Source organism: Odontesthes bonariensis, chromosome 14 (genome assembly GCF_027942865.1).
Source record: "Odontesthes bonariensis isolate fOdoBon6 chromosome 14, fOdoBon6.hap1, whole genome shotgun sequence".
NCBI lineage: Eukaryota > Metazoa > Chordata > Actinopteri > Atheriniformes > Atherinopsidae > Odontesthes > Odontesthes bonariensis.
In genome coordinates, this window is record NC_134519.1 from 15721091 (window position 1) to 15739470 (window position 18380).

At 37.8% G+C, this 18380-nt stretch overlaps 2 protein-coding genes across 5 annotated transcripts in view; one reads left to right on the forward strand and one right to left on the reverse strand.

The window, feature by feature from the left end:
- LOC142398888 (pituitary adenylate cyclase-activating polypeptide type I receptor-like) overlaps positions 1 to 6253 on the forward strand; it is a 29170-nt gene extending 22917 nt beyond the window's left edge. For 2 of the 4 annotated variants that reach the window (XM_075483121.1, XM_075483123.1), the window contains 2 exons: positions 309 to 350; positions 1027 to 6253. In XM_075483121.1, the coding sequence (XP_075339236.1) occupies positions 309 to 350; positions 1027 to 1251 (267 nt within the window). In that variant the 3' untranslated portion in view covers positions 1252 to 6253. The remainder of the gene's footprint in view (positions 1 to 308; positions 351 to 1026) is intronic. The other 2 variants (XM_075483122.1, XM_075483124.1) reach the window with 1 other exon arrangement.
- A 2038-nt stretch (positions 6254 to 8291) lies between these two features.
- The window catches only part of ghrhra (growth hormone releasing hormone receptor a), a 30334-nt gene continuing 20245 nt past the window's right edge, over positions 8292 to 18380 (reverse strand). Inside the window, exons 8-13 of the mRNA XM_075482249.1 lie at positions 15292 to 15352; positions 15131 to 15200; positions 14600 to 14694; positions 11871 to 12000; positions 10054 to 10095; positions 8292 to 9319 (exon numbers count right to left, since the gene is read on the reverse strand). Of these exons, the coding sequence (XP_075338364.1) occupies positions 9173 to 9319; positions 10054 to 10095; positions 11871 to 12000; positions 14600 to 14694; positions 15131 to 15200; positions 15292 to 15352 (545 nt within the window). The 3' untranslated portion in view covers positions 8292 to 9172. The remainder of the gene's footprint in view (positions 9320 to 10053; positions 10096 to 11870; positions 12001 to 14599; positions 14695 to 15130; positions 15201 to 15291; positions 15353 to 18380) is intronic.

Consider the following 18380-nt stretch of genomic DNA (forward strand, 5'->3'; position numbering starts at 1 on the left):
AGACAGTCCCAACAGTTTTCATTATTTCTTTTTACTGTTGTTCTCCTTATTTTCTTATATCGTCAGCAAAGCAGGTCATTGTATTCATGAGGGTACACTGCTAAATCTTTAAATATCATACATCTACTTTCTTCACAACTTTAAACACAAATTCACCATTTCTTAAATTGACGAGCTGACAAACAATGATGGATACATTTTTAGGCGAAGAGCTGCGAGTGGATTGTACTTTACACTGGATTCCGTTTTTCATAGAAGAAAGCACACTCCATCCCAAGTTGATTTGTTGTCTCCATCCTTTTCCTCAGGGCTTTGTGGTGGCTGTCCTCTACTGTTTCCTCAACGGAGAGGTAAGCTTTTGTACCTTTTGGTCAGTCCCTTTGTCCTATTTTTCTCTATTTCTTGACACATAAGACTCACTGCTGAAAGCGTATTCCGTGATAGACTTCTTAGTCCTAAACAGTTGTTACGATTGATATCCAAACTAATATGACTTTTCCTCTGTATTCAGAATCAGAATCAGAATCAGAATTACTTTATTAATCCCTTGCGGGAAATTCCTTTTCTGCAGTGCACTCGTTTACAGAAAAAAAGATTAAGTCAGGAAATACAATAGAGCAAAATAAATGTAATACAATTAGACAAAATAAGATAAAGTAAAGATAAAGGAAAATTACAACCCCATACAGTAAAATAAAATTACACCCCTCCCATATAAACAGTGTAAAAATAAGATATAAGAATAAGATAAGGAAAATCTCAGTATACATGTATACACGAGTATCTCAGTGTATTATGTGTCTTGTTGAGTATTCAGTATTTATTTGAAATTACTACTTCATAAGTAGTGTATAAAAATCGTATCAGTAATTAGTTGTAATAATAAATACATTTCAAATCACTTTTTTGTGTTCATATAAGGCCATATGGACCAAAATATTTTGCCCTTGTAGTTTACTGATAGTTTATACTGTACTGGTAGGAGCTAGTACAGCTTAAAGTACATTAAAAAATGACCTTGTGAAGTTTCTCCCTGAAGGTGCAGTCGGAGATCAAGAGGAAATGGCGCAGCTGGACGGTGAACCGGTACTTTGCTGTGGACCTGAAGCAGCAGAGGCACCCTTCGTTGGCCAGCAGTGGCGTGAACGGCGGGACTCAGCTGTCGATCCTCAGCAAGAGCAGCTCTCAAATACGCATGTCCAGCCCACTGGCGGAGAACGCCAACATCAGCCTCCCGACCTGAGCGTCTGACAGACCTGAGTGAAATTCGAGGTGCCATTCTAATTACGTTAGACCAACCATAGCAGACCAAAGTGGCCCCTCACACCTCTTATATTTTGTACTTTTCTGCTTTAGAAAAGGAATAGCATTTACCGGAGGTGCTCAGATGGCTTTCGTATGTTACAATTTTGTTTGGTTACACAATATAACATGCTGTAGGTTGTAAACATTTATGATTACTGATGCACTGTATCAATTTCGACAAATTCCAATCAGGCACCTTCAATTCCCTTCATTTCCCTAGTTTAAATGTAGGGGTCACATTTGGCTGTTGGTGTAAAGTAAACGTGCTTCAAAGTGCCATACAGGTTGCCTGGCTGGATGTCATTACAGTCCAAAGTTGATTATCAACCAAACGTACGCCTTGCTTGTACAAATGCTCATTGTGTAAATGTTTCATCTTCAATTTAAGCATTTTTCTACAGTCAGCCGTAAGTACAGAGTATGTCAAAATATATATATATATATTTATTTATTTATATGTATACATATATATATATATATATATATATATATATATATATATACATATATGTAAAAAAGAAAACAGCTCATTGATTGTGTAAATAATTATTTTTAGTGTCTAGATCAGAAATTCTCTCTTTAGTACAACAAAGTATTCTGATGACCTTTTCATACAAAAGGAACTGGAGCCCAAATCTGTAGACCTCATCATGTGTTCTGGGAACCCAGGGGATCCCTCCCGCCCTCTCAATTCTGGACTACGTCTTTGTGAGAAATAGAAAATAAAGCGTATCCCTAAAAGCTGCAACAAAAAAGAACTGCAGAGCAGTATTTGCCAACCGGGTCTTAATCACAGTCAGAGGGGTCTTGATATTTACATGCAATGTAGATGTGCTTGCGTTTTTCTAGTAAACCACATGATCATTTCACAAGAACACAAAACTCTCTGAGCTGATTTACAGAAGTTTCCTTTAGCTGGTTTTTACCTTCACAAACTTAGCAGACACATTTTTGCCAACTGTGAACATTAACAATGTGTGCCATTTCCTGGGTGCTTTTGTCCAAAGCTTTTCATCGTGCCATGAGATCAGTCGTGTAGTGTTTTATTGTAAGCGGTGACACTCAAACTGCGAACATATTAAGCTTGAGCCTATTGTGCCATATCAAATAGCACTTCTAATTTAGTTGATTGATCACCTCGTACATTCATATTCCAAAGTGCCTAGTTAGTCACAAATAGCTATAACTTTTATTTACAGTGAGCGGATCATTTAAAAGTGCAGTGAGAATCATTTCCTGCAAAGAATGTACAGTGTGGGGTGATTCATTGTGGATGGCAAAATTATTCTTTCGAATTGTGCGCGGCAAAACGTTATTATTAAGAATCAGCTATTTCTCATTTAAAAAACTCGCAGATAATGTGAAGAGTTCTGATGCTTTATTTTTTACTTTTTAAAATGTGAAGTATTTGAGATGTAGGGTTATATAATCTATAAATTCAATTTCGTTCTGTGGTTATACAGCTGTGATAATTCAGCACCAAACACGTAAACAGCTCCAAAACAAAAAACATTAAATGTTGTACCAGTCGACACAAAAAGGCTTTAATTTAGCAGCTCTTGACAATCGCAGAGTCTTTCTCTTTTTTTGTGTTGTTTTTTTTTTTTTTTTTTTTTTGCACAGGCAAGCAAATATTAACCGTTCAGGTGGGAATAGTGTTTGATCAGATTTAATGTGAAAAGCTGTGTACAGGAGGAGTTTTGCGTTGCCGTCAATTCAGATATTTTTTGTATTGTCATCCATGTGGATTGTAACTGACTGTCAAACAAATGAGGATGTATATTCCTTTTCCATGAATTGTGTGTCGTGTGAAATGACGACATGTACAGTATACAAGCTAATTGTCTGTGTAAAATAGCTATTTGCCTGATGTCTCATTTTCACTGACCGACTTGGTCAAAGTGTCATAAATGTAGATTCATAAGAGATGACAGTGGGAGATATGTGGCACAATCTTCTTTGACTGTAAAGGAAGATGTGAATTATTGTTAAAGCTGGGAAAAAAAAACGTAGACACAACCTCTTAAACAGCTTGTCAAAATAACTAATGTACAACTTTATCTGCTTTTCAATGAAATAGCTGAGTGAGCGATAGACAAGTTACTGTCAAGGAAACAGAGCCAGAGAGGATGATTGTACATAAATACGAAGAAGATTTTGACAAATGCAACAGATAAAACTCTTAAGTGTGCATGAGGGTGTGATAAAAACCACTCTGCTGCTGCTTACGCGTTTCTATCACCAGCCGTCACTCTGAGTCTTAGATGCCTCAGATGGATACGACCATGTCTCAAAGCTGTTACTGTCTGTGAAAAAAGAAGAGTTAAAAACTCCTTACATGACCATATTTGTGCTGTGTATTTATCTACCACAAGGTGGCAGTAAATGTCAGTAGTTTGAGAAAGAAGGAACATTTATTTAATAATTTATTACATTTCAAAGCTTTGTATTTTCAATTTGCAAATGAATGGATGTAGCCAGAAGCATTGAAACACTTATAGGCTTATGGTCTTATCATCGTCAATGAGCCCTCATACTATATTTTATACATAAGGTCTAATGTGAACACATTGACACAAAAAAAAAAAAAACTGGTGATTTTGTTAATGTACCATCTGTCCCTAGAATTGTTTTCTAGTTTTGAAATATTAACGTTTTGATGGAAGAGAATTTAGAGTACTGATTGCACTTTGTAGCACTTCATTAAAATCGAGCTCTGTAACTCTAAGCTTGATTCTGGCTAGAAAAATGTTTTGTTCACTCTAAACTCTGGGTACCTGTCATTTCAAAGTTTCTCAGTCAAAAGAGTCAATAACTACCAAATAATCTCTGCTGCTAAAGGAGTTGCACAGTTTGGAGGGGGGGGTTCAAACCCTAACTGAGTAGGTTTAGTGCATCAACTTAGCTAGCTGTGTTGCCAGAACCAAAGGAGACAGTGAGAGAGAACAAAACTTGGAGAAAAAAAAAAGGCAATTGTCTCAGACTGGATTCTAATGTTGGTCTGCAGTTCTACCATTATCGCTCCTCCAGTGTCCTGATGTGAACTTTGACACACTCGTTGATGTTGCCAGAGCCTTTGCTGAGAGCTGTATCCGTGATTTGCAGATATGATGTTAGTGTCTTACTCTGACATTTGGGTTGTTGATCGTTATGCACTTAAAGCATTACTTTAGACAGTGTGTGTACTTTATTGCTGAGAGTTAAATACGATGACTAATACGTCTCTCATGTTTGTTGGCTAAATAAACAGTAACACGTTGCAACAGTTGGGTACAATTAAACCAACTTTGTCCAAAAGTAAAAACCTCTTTTTTTGTGTAACTTAATTCAGTTTCCTTTTAACCAACAATACTTTTATTTATTTTTTTTATTAAACTAATATACTAACATTTAATAGCATTCATGTCTCCCTTGGCTGGGCTATTATGTAACTGTTTTCAAGGTGAATTAGTCATTACACTGGGAGTTGTTCATACAGCTTGTGAGCTTACATAGCATTTCCATATAGAAAATCATAAATACCATGAGAGAGGCGTGTAGATATGAAATCGTATCATTAAACTGGTAAATACAACCCCATGTTAAAGCATGTCTGTGTGACATGTGCACAAGGATACATAGAAAAGTTTGTTTCCATTGAAAGGTGAAAAAATACAGATGACCTAAAGTTAATGCATACACAAGATGCAATTGAGAGATGACTAGTAGAGGCAGTGTTTGGGCCAATATGTTCAAATATCTGATATCCTTGATTTAAGGTTCTTAAATATCATCACTGTAGCTGTTGCTTTGTAATTATTGTGATCAGCCAATTAGTAACCTTGTTTATTTTCCTGGTATTGTTTACATCCTGCAAATCTTCAATTTCTGTATAATTTAGGTATGCTGATGTGTGTGCTTAGCGTCGTCCACCCCAACTTCCCCCACTGGTCACTTCCATATTGCATCTTGCTCACCAGTAGAGTTCAACCATCTCTCCAAATACACACAGGATAAGCAAGATTGCTATAATAAAAGTGCAACTTCATTTTTAAAATAAAGTATGTTTTGACTTAATGGTGTCTTCAAATGGGGTGGTGTTACCACATTGTCCAGAATCTGTATCTGCTGTTTGAGAAGAGAGACTCCCCTTCTAAAAAGGGTAATTACAACCCCATTTCATCCATCTTTAACCACAAGTTTTATTTAAAAGCAACATATCGATTTGCTGTCTTGAGTAGTAGAACTTAGTTCTGGCTAGTTTCTGACTAGTTAGTGGTTTCTAGTCGCCATCTGTTTTTTCCCGTAGCAAGAAGATAAAAATGCTAGTTTCTCCATTTCCCCCATTAGTAGTATCAATATCATCTGATTCTCAGCAAAAAATAACAGTGACAGTACTCCAAAACTGTCAAAGCTTTTGATTGAAATGTGTTTTCTGTGATGCACACCGTATCTCCGTGTTAAGATACAGTTGCTTTAGCAGTTGTGGCTCTTGAGCCAGTTTTGGTAAAGTCTGTGTGTGTGAGAGTTCTATTGATTGCCTATGAATTTTTGAATGTAAAATTATTGTTACTCGGCTGCTCCTAAGTGTTGCCTGCTATCAATTTGCCCTCGTGTACAAATGATGTCTTTTCTTTATCATATATAGTGTATATTTTTGGCATACAAGTGGATCTCTTGACCTATAATGTTTGTGACAGTGTTTTTGTACATCTGTTTATGTACCAGTTTCCAGAGTGTGTGAATATTTGAAAATCAGAGAGAGTGTATTATGTATGCATGTGTACGTAATGACAAGCATTCAAAAGGATATAAGTAACTTAAATGTTGAAAAAAAATGTGTACAAACTTTCATCAAACTTATGTTCTAAATGTGACAGTGTGTCATGTGTAAGCATTCTGGTGTCCAACATCCATGTCTCCAGTTGTGTAAATTGACTGCAAAATAAATATGTGGTAAGTTGCTGTACTTTGCACAGACTGAGATTAATTTCAAACGGTTTCACCATAAAAATGAGGCTTTACCTGTAGATTAAAGGCAGTGTAGTGTGGCCTACTTAGACAATGAACTTTAGGGGACCCTTCTTAACAATTTAAGTGATTCCAAAATTGGGAGAACAAAAAATCCTTGTTTCAAATGCAGTATTTCAGCTGTCATTAGATCATAAAAAGTAACTAAAATTCAGTGTGTTTAAAAAACAAAGTGCAACATAAGTGCAAACAGTTCATTTTTCATTATAAAATACGTTTTTCATAAATTTATCAACACATAATTAAATACTGATGTTTACATTTTCTTAAAATCCTTTATTTTATCTTATTGAACAAACATAATTTTGTATGCTACATTGGGCATTAGGCTGTTGTTCAGCTAAAGTTTCAACTTGAACATTTGGAGAGCTTTCGAGGCTGAAATGTGAGTCGTGGTTTATACAACTGCAAATAGATGAAGCACAGCAGAAAACTGTTTTGATCGTTGCTTATATCCTTCCATCCAATCATCCGTCTATGATCTTCCACTTATCCGAGGTCAGGTCGTGGGGGCAACAGGTCCAGGCATCCCAGACATCTCTCTCCCCAGCGACACTCTCCAGCTCCTCCTGGGGGATCCCAAGGCCTTCCCAGGCCAAAATGGATCAAATGTTCCGGGCCTGTCCTGTTCCTCCTTCCAGTTGAGACTGTCTGATGGAGGCGACCAGGACGCGTCCCAATCAGATACCTCAACTTCCTCAGCTGACACCTTATGATGAGAAGCAGCGGCTTTACTCCAAGCTCCCTCCAGATGGCCAAGCTCCTTACCCTATCGCTAAGGCTGAGCCCCAACATCCTCCGAAGGAAACTCATTTCAGTCGCTTTTATCCGCAAGCTCATTCATTCTGTCACTACCCAGATCTCGTGAGGGTTGGAGCAAAGATGGATCAGTAAATCAAAGGCTTCAGCTTTCAGCTCAGCTCCGTCTTCACAACAACAGACCAGTGCAGCCCCCTCATTACTGCTGACAAAGCCCTAATCCATCTGTCCATCTCTCACTGCAACTTGCCACATCTCATGAGCAAGATCCCAAGATACATAAACTGAGGCAGAGACTCATTCCTGACCAGAAGGGAGCGCTCCAACTTATTCTGGTTGACAGCAATGCCCTTGAATTAGGAGAGGCTGAATTTCATCCCAGCTGCTTAACACGCAGCTGCGAACTGCTCCGGTACGAGCTGAGGGTCCTGGCATAATGAAGCCAAAAGTACTACGTCATATGCAAAAAGCAGAGATGATCCAGAGATGCTCCTCCTGACTATGTTTCGATGTCCTGTACATGAACACCTCAAACTGGTGACAAGGGGCATCCCCGGTGGAGTCCATCACGCACTGTAAGCACCATCACAACTGATACAGGTCAAGAGAATCAACAGTTAATAACCCACTTTTTCTTGTTTTTTAGAGTATTTCACATCATTTTGTGTTTTTATATGAATTTTTGCAAAATAAATTTAAGTAATTAACTGTAGGGTGGCCGGTAGATCTATTCTATTTTTTGTTTTTGTTTTTACCTTATAAACAAAGTCAGACTTGCTGTTTTCAGCCTTGACATTAAGTGAAGCTCACTCACAACAGCTGACAGTGATTATCTACGTTTTGCCAAACTTATTAAAGTAACTTAATTATAATACTTCCAAATATATTCAGTGATGCTAATTTTAAGGAGTCATGTGTAGTGGATTTTATTAATCACTTTATTGATAATAAAGATGTGTTTTAATGTTCAAACTCATTTATAATTAGTTTTTTTAAACTTGCAGTGAAGAGAATGAGCGAAAGTGTAAACACACTAACACCATATGAGCAGCCATTTCTGGTCCAAATGATAAAAACACCGGCTCAAAAGATCTTGCTTTTTGCTGTAAATGTGGCCAATTTTTTAAATGTTGGTACTCACAAATAACCTGGGAGAAATTGAGCATCCAAGAAAAAGATATTACCCAATGTGTTTCTGTCACTTGTTGTATTCAAGACTGGACCAGCCCTGCCATATAGCAATGTAGGTCAATTTAACAGTTTTATTCTGCATACTGCTGTGGAGAACAGAGTTTCATTTTGATGGCATTTTACCAGGTAAAGCCCATGACCTCTTTTTATTATCATTTGATATTTCTTTAAGTGCCAGTAATGTTTCCAAACGGCATGACAAATAAGAAGACAGGCAAATGAACGCTCACAAATATGGAGATGCATATCTAAACAGTTTTTTTTAAGACAAGGTGTACCAATATGTGGCACCATGACACACAAAGAACAATTTGTGAATGAGAATACTCACATTAAGGTTCTAAACTAGGTTTTCAACCTTGACTGAAATACCAGTAATGTACTGTAACTGCATGTGTTTAGAGCAGCCCAGCGCAGAACTATTTCCCATATTTCAGTAGTGTTCAAACATTCATTGTTTTCTCAGCTGTTCCTGAATAACCTCCCAACATTTTCTAATTTTTCTAGCGATGTAATCCAAACAGTAAACACAACAATCTGAAATCGCCCTCATCCAAGCACAGGGCCAGCTCTGTCTCTACAGTTTTTTCCTTTTTCATAATGGCACCATAATGTCTGTACAAATTAAGCACCATTGCTACATGAGAGAGAGAGAGAGAGAGAGAGCACACTGTAGTCCAGATTAAAAATTTCTGCTGTCCTTAGACAAGTGTCACAGCTGTTGCTGTCACTGAAAGCCTTCTGACATGTTTTTTTGATCACACACCTCTGTTCATTGTGGTCCTCAGTTCTTTCGGAAGGAAGTTGTAATTAATGTCATTATCGTGTTCAGCTGAGGACTGCCTCTGTTTAGTTTTTTGTTGGCATTCAGGCAATGTTTTTTTTATTTCACTGACAGCCTCTGAAATCATACTGAAGAGATGTTTGCGCTTGAAGGAGGCAGCCCGAGGCCCCCACGGGTTCGAATTGTAATCTGAGTGAGACTTCTCTTGGCTGGCGTGAGATGATTTGGATTGTGGCACTTCCACAGCCACCTACGTAGCTCTGCCTGGACCTGTGGGGAAACACGTACAGTGAGGTATAAAATTAGCAGAAAATACAAAGGTAATAGACAGTTGTCTAAGCAGCTGTTGGCAATATTTGTACCTTAAAATTCTTCAGGCAGTGTTTCCATCAAGCTTTTTTTTTGGGTTGTTTTTTTCAATTTGCATGAAAACTTGAAACTAAAACAAATCCAAAATAAGTGTTTTTTTTGTCTGAGAAAACTTAATATAGTGTCTAGTAAAGGTGTGACATAAATCACTTACCAATACAAACAGAACTCTTTCAAGAGCAAATATATGTCACATTATATGGCCAAAATATTTTTCTCTGTCACCAATTTTCCCATCATGATAATTTAATGAAAGTTTGCGTTCCCTCAGTTTAGGTTTGACTGACTGATGCTCTTTTAAAGTCAGTTTGCTGGGCTCCCTTCTTTGTTTCTGAGAGAAGAAATAACACCACCTACAGTGTATCTTGATGACCAAAACACACTTTAATTTGCATTTAATTTGGCTAAATTAAACTACACCTACAATAAATAAAAAAATGCGTGTGAGTATCAACCCAGTCAATGAGCCATTTCAGTTTAGGTCTCTCTTCCTGCCACAGTCAGGTAATGCAAAAAATCTGTCTTTGAATCGTTCCACTGAAGATAAAAGCTCCAAAAGTAACTATCTTCCGCTGGAGCGACTATGTTTGATATGTCTGTGTGTTTTTTGTGTCATAAAACCATTATTCACCTACCTCTCCATTCATGAAACAGTAAAGGAGTGCCACCACGAACCCCTGCAACACAACAGGCATCTAATTAAAAATCAAAGCATTCAAGTAAGCACTGATTGTTGAGTCAGCTGTGAGATGTGTTGAGTGAGCTGTGAGAAGTTCTGGACAGAGCTGAAATGACTTGTGACTGTCCTTATCTGGACATTAAGTTATTCTGTCATTGCATTTAGCTGTTGAGGGTCAGCAAAGCAGTGACAGCATGAATTTACCAGTCATTCATTCAGTCGGCAAGTAGACCCAGATGATAATCCTCAATGCAGTGAGCAAAATGAGTCATCTGAATGTTTTGAGATGATTTATATAAAAATCCCATTTTGTCAACAGTGAGCTTGTTTTGCAGAAACGCTTTTTTGTGTGACTCTCCGATTCAATTATATTATCCAATTATCTAATTAAAACCTGTCTAGGGTGTACCCTGTCTCTCGACCAATGACGGCTTGGATAGACTGCAGCCCCCCCCCCAGGAAACTGGGCTGGATAAAGCAGGTATGGAAAATGGATGGATGGAATTATTCAGTTCAGTTTAATTAAATTCATTTCAGGTTCATGTTCACGTTAGAAAAATTCCACTCCCATTTTTAGGTTCTGCTCCAACCTGACATTAACACGGATCAATCCAAGCACCAGTGGACAGCTTTAAGTCCATCAATTCACACCTGGCCTAAGAATGTGTCCTTTGAGAACACTTAAGATTGGCTCTTCCTCCTTATTTACAAACATACATGTGAAAAATGCAGCATATATACTGGAGTTATCTCATGTGGCAACTTTACAGTCCCATTTTGTAAAACATAGTTGGGTCAGACAGCTTTTGGAAGATTTGGAACTACCTGTTCATTTTAAATTTACTTCATCTTATGGTGAAGGCGATAGCAACAAACTGTACTGTACTCTTCTCATTTCTAAACACAGGTTTGAAATGTATTTTAATACCTATTTCGTAGTTTAATGTATGTATCTTTATTAGACTTTGTATCTTATTTTATCTAACCTAACTGAATAAACTGAAGTCTGCAGTTTATCTTCTTTGTATTTAGCTGTTGTAACTTTTCAGCCTTATCATTAACGAGTGTTACCAATTAGCACCTGCTATAAACGCCATGAAACTAGCAGTGGGCTGCTGTTTTCAGCTTAGCTATGTATTTTCTATATGTCCCTATCAAATAAATATTTCAATAAATAAATAAGAGCATTACTAGCAAAAATCTGAGTCTATCAGATCATATAAGGTCCACCGTGGGACCAGTGATAAAATACGCGAGCGGCACAGTGAATATGAATGTGCCCTGGGCCAGTTTGAGGGACTGCATACTTGTGGTTCCACCAGTGATAAACCATAATGCATCTGTCAGAGTTTTGCATTGGGCCAAGTATCCACAGCTATTATTAGGTATTGTTTTGCATAACGCTTTTGGCAAAATGTATCTATAAATAAAACATACTGAAGAGCACTCTAAAACTATATGGCCATATGAAACCCAAACCACTATTGAACGTCGTCTGAAGAAATCTTTGTCCACTGGATCATACATTTCTCTGTTAAATATTTATAAAGACATCAAATATTCGCCTGAAAATCAAAAGGTATACAATTGCTTGTCACAGCTGGAAAAGCACAGGTGTAAATAATAATGGAGAGCTATAATCATTGTGATTGGTAACACCTGTGCCTCATCGTCTTTGCCAGTCAAATGCTAAAAGAAAGGCCTTTGTTGAGAATTGTGAGTTATTTATTTCTCATTGCTTTTTATGTTTGTGTATTGGGTGCTGTTTTATACCTGAAAGGATCCAAGGCCCAGTTCGATGTACAGCCTGGCTGCTACTCCAGTGTTTTCAGGCAGAAAGGCAAATACAGTGTAGTGCATCCCAAACAGAGGAATGAGGAAGAGGGTGGATTTAGCCAGTCTCCTGAGGCAAAAGCAATGAAAGTAGGAAGAAAGAGTTGATATAAGACCAAATAATGATGTAACAGCTGTTTAGAAATTGAAATACTACATACAGTGCACTGAAGCCAAGCAGTTTCAGTACTGTTTAAGTTGCAGTACATGCAAAGTTTTAATAGCAAAACACAAAGTAAAAACGTAAATCATTTGAGTTTCATTGAGCCTGAATTGGCAGTGTCAAACCCTCATAGCACAAACCTTTAAAACACTTCTATCATCAGGCCAATCAGTGGGAGAGTTTAAAATGCCAAAGTACAAAACCCAGATGCATGTGCTGAAAGCCTAATCCAAGTTTGATCGTTGACGTATGAATATGTAAATGTTGCCATTTGATTTTTTTTGACATTTTCTTGTTTGCAACCACTTCCTGCAGGTAATATAGCTTGGAAAAATCAACTTTGCCTCCGCTTCTTCAAAAAGAGATAAGAATCTTAATTCATTGCTTTAATCTTTCTTTTCTTTTATGTCACTGAGATGAGAATGGCTTTATCTGCAAACTATCAAGTCTATGAAATATCAACAAGCAGCAGTTAATCTGAGCACTAACAGAGATGTCTGCTTGTATTTTTTGTTCTGTAAAGATTAGGTCAGATTCCCAGCTTCCATGTCTCATCATTACAATACAGCTTTTGTCATGTAAGCACTCAAATGACTGATCAGAAATAACATCACAGCTTGGACTGCTTAAGGATTAAAGATGAAAACCCCATCTGGTTATTTCACGCCTACAATAGGATTGTGGTTTTCTTTTGTAACACCTGGGATTTGAGCTTTTGTGTTAGTGCCACAGATTTGCCTGAATCAGATTGAAATTTGTAAGGCTGGGATGGAGCTTTTGTATGTGTGAGACATTCAATGGATTGGCTGAACAATAATGACGAACAGCGATGGAGGACACATCTATTTCTGGTATCAGTTGCTATTTATATTTGCTTTCATTCTAAATTGATTGAGCTCATCAAAGAGGGCAGAACCTATTCAGGTAAAGCAGGAATTCAGGCTTCCAGCAGTAAATTCTACAGTGGGGTCAACAAGCAGATTCATAGTTTAAAAGAAACACGTTAAAGACGTTAAGTATTTAAGCCAAACATAATACAAAGCTGAACAAACCTCACACCTTGATGCTTTTGTGAAACATGCTTTGAGTGTGGTTTTTAAAAGTATCCCAATCATTAATATTTTAAGCAGAGTAAGAGTCATGACAACAGCCATGTTAGCAGCTTTTACTCATAGAAGCTAAGGTATAAACTGAAATAAAATAACGAAATTAACAGCTTCTTGTAAGTTTAATCAAGTGATCTCAGTTGTTTCCTGGAAACTGACTGCAGTTTATGTGATAAAGCCTGACTCTTCCATCTAATGGAGCCAAGCTAAGAGAAAAAGAAATAAAAGAAGAAGGAAAAAAAATCAGAGATGTGTACCCATATATAATTTCTTTCATAGCGTTTTTTATTTTTTAATTGATTTTAATATATCTAATTTAAAAAGGGTGAATGATAATATGATTAAAAGCTGTCGTGAATAAGCAGTATTCTGCTATAATTTGTGCTAAGTACTAATTGTACTAAGAATTATAGTTGTTAGGGTTTGTTTTTGATGAGTGCAGTGAGTATCCTCAGCAGTCTGTGATCGAACAAGATTGCAGTGGTTAGGTAATTAAAGCTGTAAGGGGTGTCTACTAAAAGGAAACAGGACCTCAATGTCACAAACTGCACAGACTGATTGTAAATTACGACACCAGCGCAAGATGGCTCATAATCCTTTTTGAGCCTTCTGTAATCAGTATTCATATCATTATGATGGTCCATAGAGACTGGTTTATTTCCTGTGATCTTAAACCAGTACTAACTCCCTTTTTCTCGCTACGTTCACCTGCAGTCAAGTATTCCTTACTTGTGTTTTTCTCTACAAGCTTGTTTTGCAGAAACATTATTTCACTCTTTCCAATTCAGTGCAGTTAAATTAAAAAAATTTAAATAATCCCTTAGGGAATATGCATGCTGATAAAGATTGCTTGTTGTCTGTGCTCTCTTGATCGCTATCTGTAATTGTTTTTTGTGCTGTTTGCCTGTTTCCCGTTGGCCTTGTCATGTTCCTGTATTATTTGACCTTTTGAACAGTTTCAGGATTTTGACTTTTTGTCCACTAAGGTTGCCCCATTGACTTATTAGCCGTGTTTGACCCAAGACTTATGAAACAGATGATGAGTCTGTGCTAATCTCTGCTTATGAGTCTATTCCTGCTTCCAGAACTTCACATAGACAATATAACTTTTTGACGGATTATTCATCCTTCATTGCTTAAGAAAACATCTACATGCAGGTTAACTGGAGGTGAACTAAATTGAGCATCGCTTGGGGACCATTTTGTGAGTTCAGGCTGAGCACTGGAGTCCTGCACTAGCTGATCAGTAACAACTACTTTCCCCCAGAGACCCTAAGAGACCAAGGCCTTTTCCACACAGCTGGACAACTTGATTAATCTTTAGTTCCTGACTAAAATCAAATTGTTGCTTTTCTTGAATGCATTTTTAGGCTTCAGTTGTTGTGTCAGTTGTGACTCACATGAAATGCCCAGTGTCATTGTTCCCAGCCATGGTTGAAGATTTAAGCTTTTGGACCAAAATCCGGATGACGTTTATGAAGATGACTATGTTGATCTGGTAGAGATACAGCAAATGGACATGTAAATGACAAAGTCCCATACACATTCATAGTTGAGGGAAAACTATAATTTGTCAATTACTTATATCTACGCAAAAAACAGACAACAATGCTTCTTTATTAGATCAAATTTTAATTCTATTTGTGTCTAAATGACTGGAATACAATATGTAAAAACAAATAAACTAAAAGAAGTTCCCCAAATTAGTAAATGTTCAATAGAAGCTAACTTGTCTGTGTGCCTTTGTTCAGGTATGTTGTGCATAAAGTTGCAGAATATGACATCATAAAGAGTTTTATTTGGCTTCCCCTTCCTGGAATTATACAGATAATGCTAAATCTGACACAAACAAACGTCAACAAGCGTACAAAAGGTAAAGGGACAAAAGGTCAGTGGATCAAGTTAAGGCTGCTTCAAAGCGCCTCACTCACCAGTAGTGAGACTGTTATTGGTCCTTTAATGATCCACCAAATACCAACATTGTCTGTGTCATCCCAGCAACTGCAATGAAAGACAAATTAAAATCAGCTAATCATGGCACAAGCTGCTCTACCACATGTAAAAGGCAGTGATATGATAAAATGCATCATACCCTCTGTCATCATAGAAGAATCTGGTTAGAACCCAAAGTATGAGAACCATTGTTGGCAGCCCTATAGTGAAAGAGCCAAGATCAATTATCCATGCTCAGCTAATCTGTTAAGCCAAATAAAGCTAAAGAACAATTTAGACCCAACTCACATGTTTGCTGCTTTTTATTGCTGGAAATGTTTGTAGGCATATAAGACACTGTGTTTACTCTGTGTATCGTATTTAATCTGTGTCCCACTTGGCATCTCTATGCCAAAAGTAGCAGGAGGAACAATCTGACAAACAATATGAAAGCAGGAAACATGAGGGTGCAGGATAGTAAAGCTGTAAAAAAAAAAGCACAATATCTACACACAAACACACTGTTGAATGACTGTTAGGTTGTAAAAACAGATGCTCCTGACAAGGCGTGCCCATATTCAGCAGAAATGACTGCATAGCTTGTTTTTTGTATGTTACAAAGGTTTTGCACTGAAGAATATGATAATAAAAGCCACTTCCTTTTAACTTCTGTATTAACATATTTTGCCAATACAATTGCCAAATACAAGTATAAGTATTCAATAAGATGATTGTCATTCAACCAAAAGGTAAAGGACGGGCTAATTTAACCCCGTGTGAAAACAGGTAATCTGGGACGTTATATTTGGATCTGTCGGTAGACAACGTGGACCATAATTCACAGCTACAAAAGCTCAGCAGAGACTACCCTTAACAGTAAGATGTCCAATATGACACCATCTGTTGTTAACAAGCACTGTAATCCCTCCTTTTTTCCTGTTACTCTTTCCGCAGTCTCTGTGTGCACAGATCATCTGAGAGCCATGTAGAAAGCCTGAAATATGTATGCTCTGGCAGCCATGTCTCGGTGAAACACAGAATGCTACAGTCCTGATATTTTTTACTGTGTCCCTGTGAGCGTTCGAAGCTCATCCATCGTATCTGCCTGGGATCTCAAATTCTCCATGACCAATAAGGGAGGAAATGTTTTCATTTTCCTGCTCCTTTTTCCCCCATATCTGACATCTGAGACTGAGATGTCTTCAACAAGTCTAGATGTGGAGTCTTTCTCCAGGCATCAGCTGGACTTTGAAAAACAATTCAGCTTCTCCCATATGCAAACAACTTTCCCGTTGGCATGGATATGCATCATAGCAGATTAAAAAAACTGCCATAATAACAAGCAAAAATCACTGTGGCAGCACAGCATCCAACCCAGCATAGGGTAAAAAAAAAAAAAAAAAACTCATTAGAAAATCTCGCAAAGAAATACATAAAATGTCCAGAATACCACAACAGGCTGCCACCACTCTGTGGTCTTGGGAAAATAGATAAATGAAAATGAAGATAAAAGAATAGATAAAAGCAAATGTATGACAGAGCTGCACTGAGGTTGACAAGTAGCTCCCGAGTGGGAGTGCATAACATCCCCATCTCTCTGTCAGATCCACCACTTGCTCAACACTTCTGGTGTCAAAAGAAAATACTAATGGCCAAACTGCTAAAATGGAAGCCTTCAAGCGTATGTCAGCAAACCAATGGTTGACATCTAGATCCAATTATTTAAAGCGGCAGTAGGCAACTTTTTTTTAGTCATATTAGCTTGAACTGTCATGGGATTCTGGAAGTAGAATATTAAATAGGCTGTTTAGGAAAAATAACGAAATCTGTAGCTCCCTCTGAAGCCTGTAATCGTGCTTGCAAAAACCGAGCGCTCCCGGCTGTTTTTAACCAATCAAGTTAGGGTGAGAGGAATCCTACCTGTCAATCACAGCTTGTGCACACGCTGCTGAGCGTGAGTCTGCCCCGGCTTGTGTGTGCTCACACTGGTGTGAACTCACGTGCACAACCTCGTCCACAGAGGGGGAGGGGTTCGGGGGACGATTCGTAGCTTGTTAGAGGTTGGGGGAGGGACCTGAAAGTTGTATCAGTTCGAATTTTCCGACTTTAGACTCGTTATTTTGAAAACTTGCCTACTGCAGCTTTAACATAGTCTGCGTCTATTTCAGATGTATTGCCTGCACCAAAAGAAAATCTCATTTATCTGTTATTGTCATTTATTGACTCAAAGTTAGATATGTATTGAAGCAAAAAGTTAGTGGTTATCAGTATTAATTTATAGAGGGCTGCAAATATCATGAATATGAGCTTGAAAATCGATGAGTTTTCGATTTTGTTATTTTTTTTATCATATTGCCCATTATTTTTATGATCATGTTTAATTAGATACAATATCGTGCACTTGGGAGATCAAGATCTTGGATTGAATTAATCATGATCAAAGTTACTGTAATGACATGCTCATGTTTAGCAGGCATTGCTCATAACACAATAGCCACTGATGCATCACACTTGTCATATTAAATAAATGGAAAAGTTAGAGCTAATTATGGCACAGGAGGAAATTTTGGGAGATGATAAACTTATCCCCTCTTGTGGCTCAAACAACTACTGTGCTGAAGATGCTTAAAGGGTTGCTTCTGTCGTGTTTTATTTGACATTTTGTACTGGATGTTCGTTGATATTACTCCGCCACCGCTAAGAAAATAGTTCGAGCATGAACGAGCTGCCAAATAAAACACGACAGAAGCAACTTTTCGCAACGAAATTTGATATGGATTACCAGTGCACACCAGTAACCACTCCGGTGAGTTGATGATTTTGAAAACGGACGTTTATGGTGCTTTTACGGACCTTTTTGGACATGCGCATGACTTGCCGTTCTGAAGCAGGTTGAGAAGAATCAAAATTAGGCAAATACCGGAGACAGCAGTAAACATCAAAAAAGCGGTGAGGGGGGTTCTAAAACATTGCAGACGACTCAGAAAAGAGGCTTAATGTTGAAAATACCGCAGTTCCCCTTTAACAAACCTCCTGAAGTGGGAGCATTGAGTCAACCTGAGTGCTCAAAACCCTGCTATTCTTTAATTAGACTGACACAAGTCATGCTAACATCCCTGAGGGTCAGATCAGATGGAAAGAGAATGATCTGAGCATCCGTCCTGCTGCCACACTTCATCACATTCTGCCACAGGTTCCATGTGATTCCTTATCAGAAAGACTCCTGCCACAGTGTTTGAGCACAGCAGT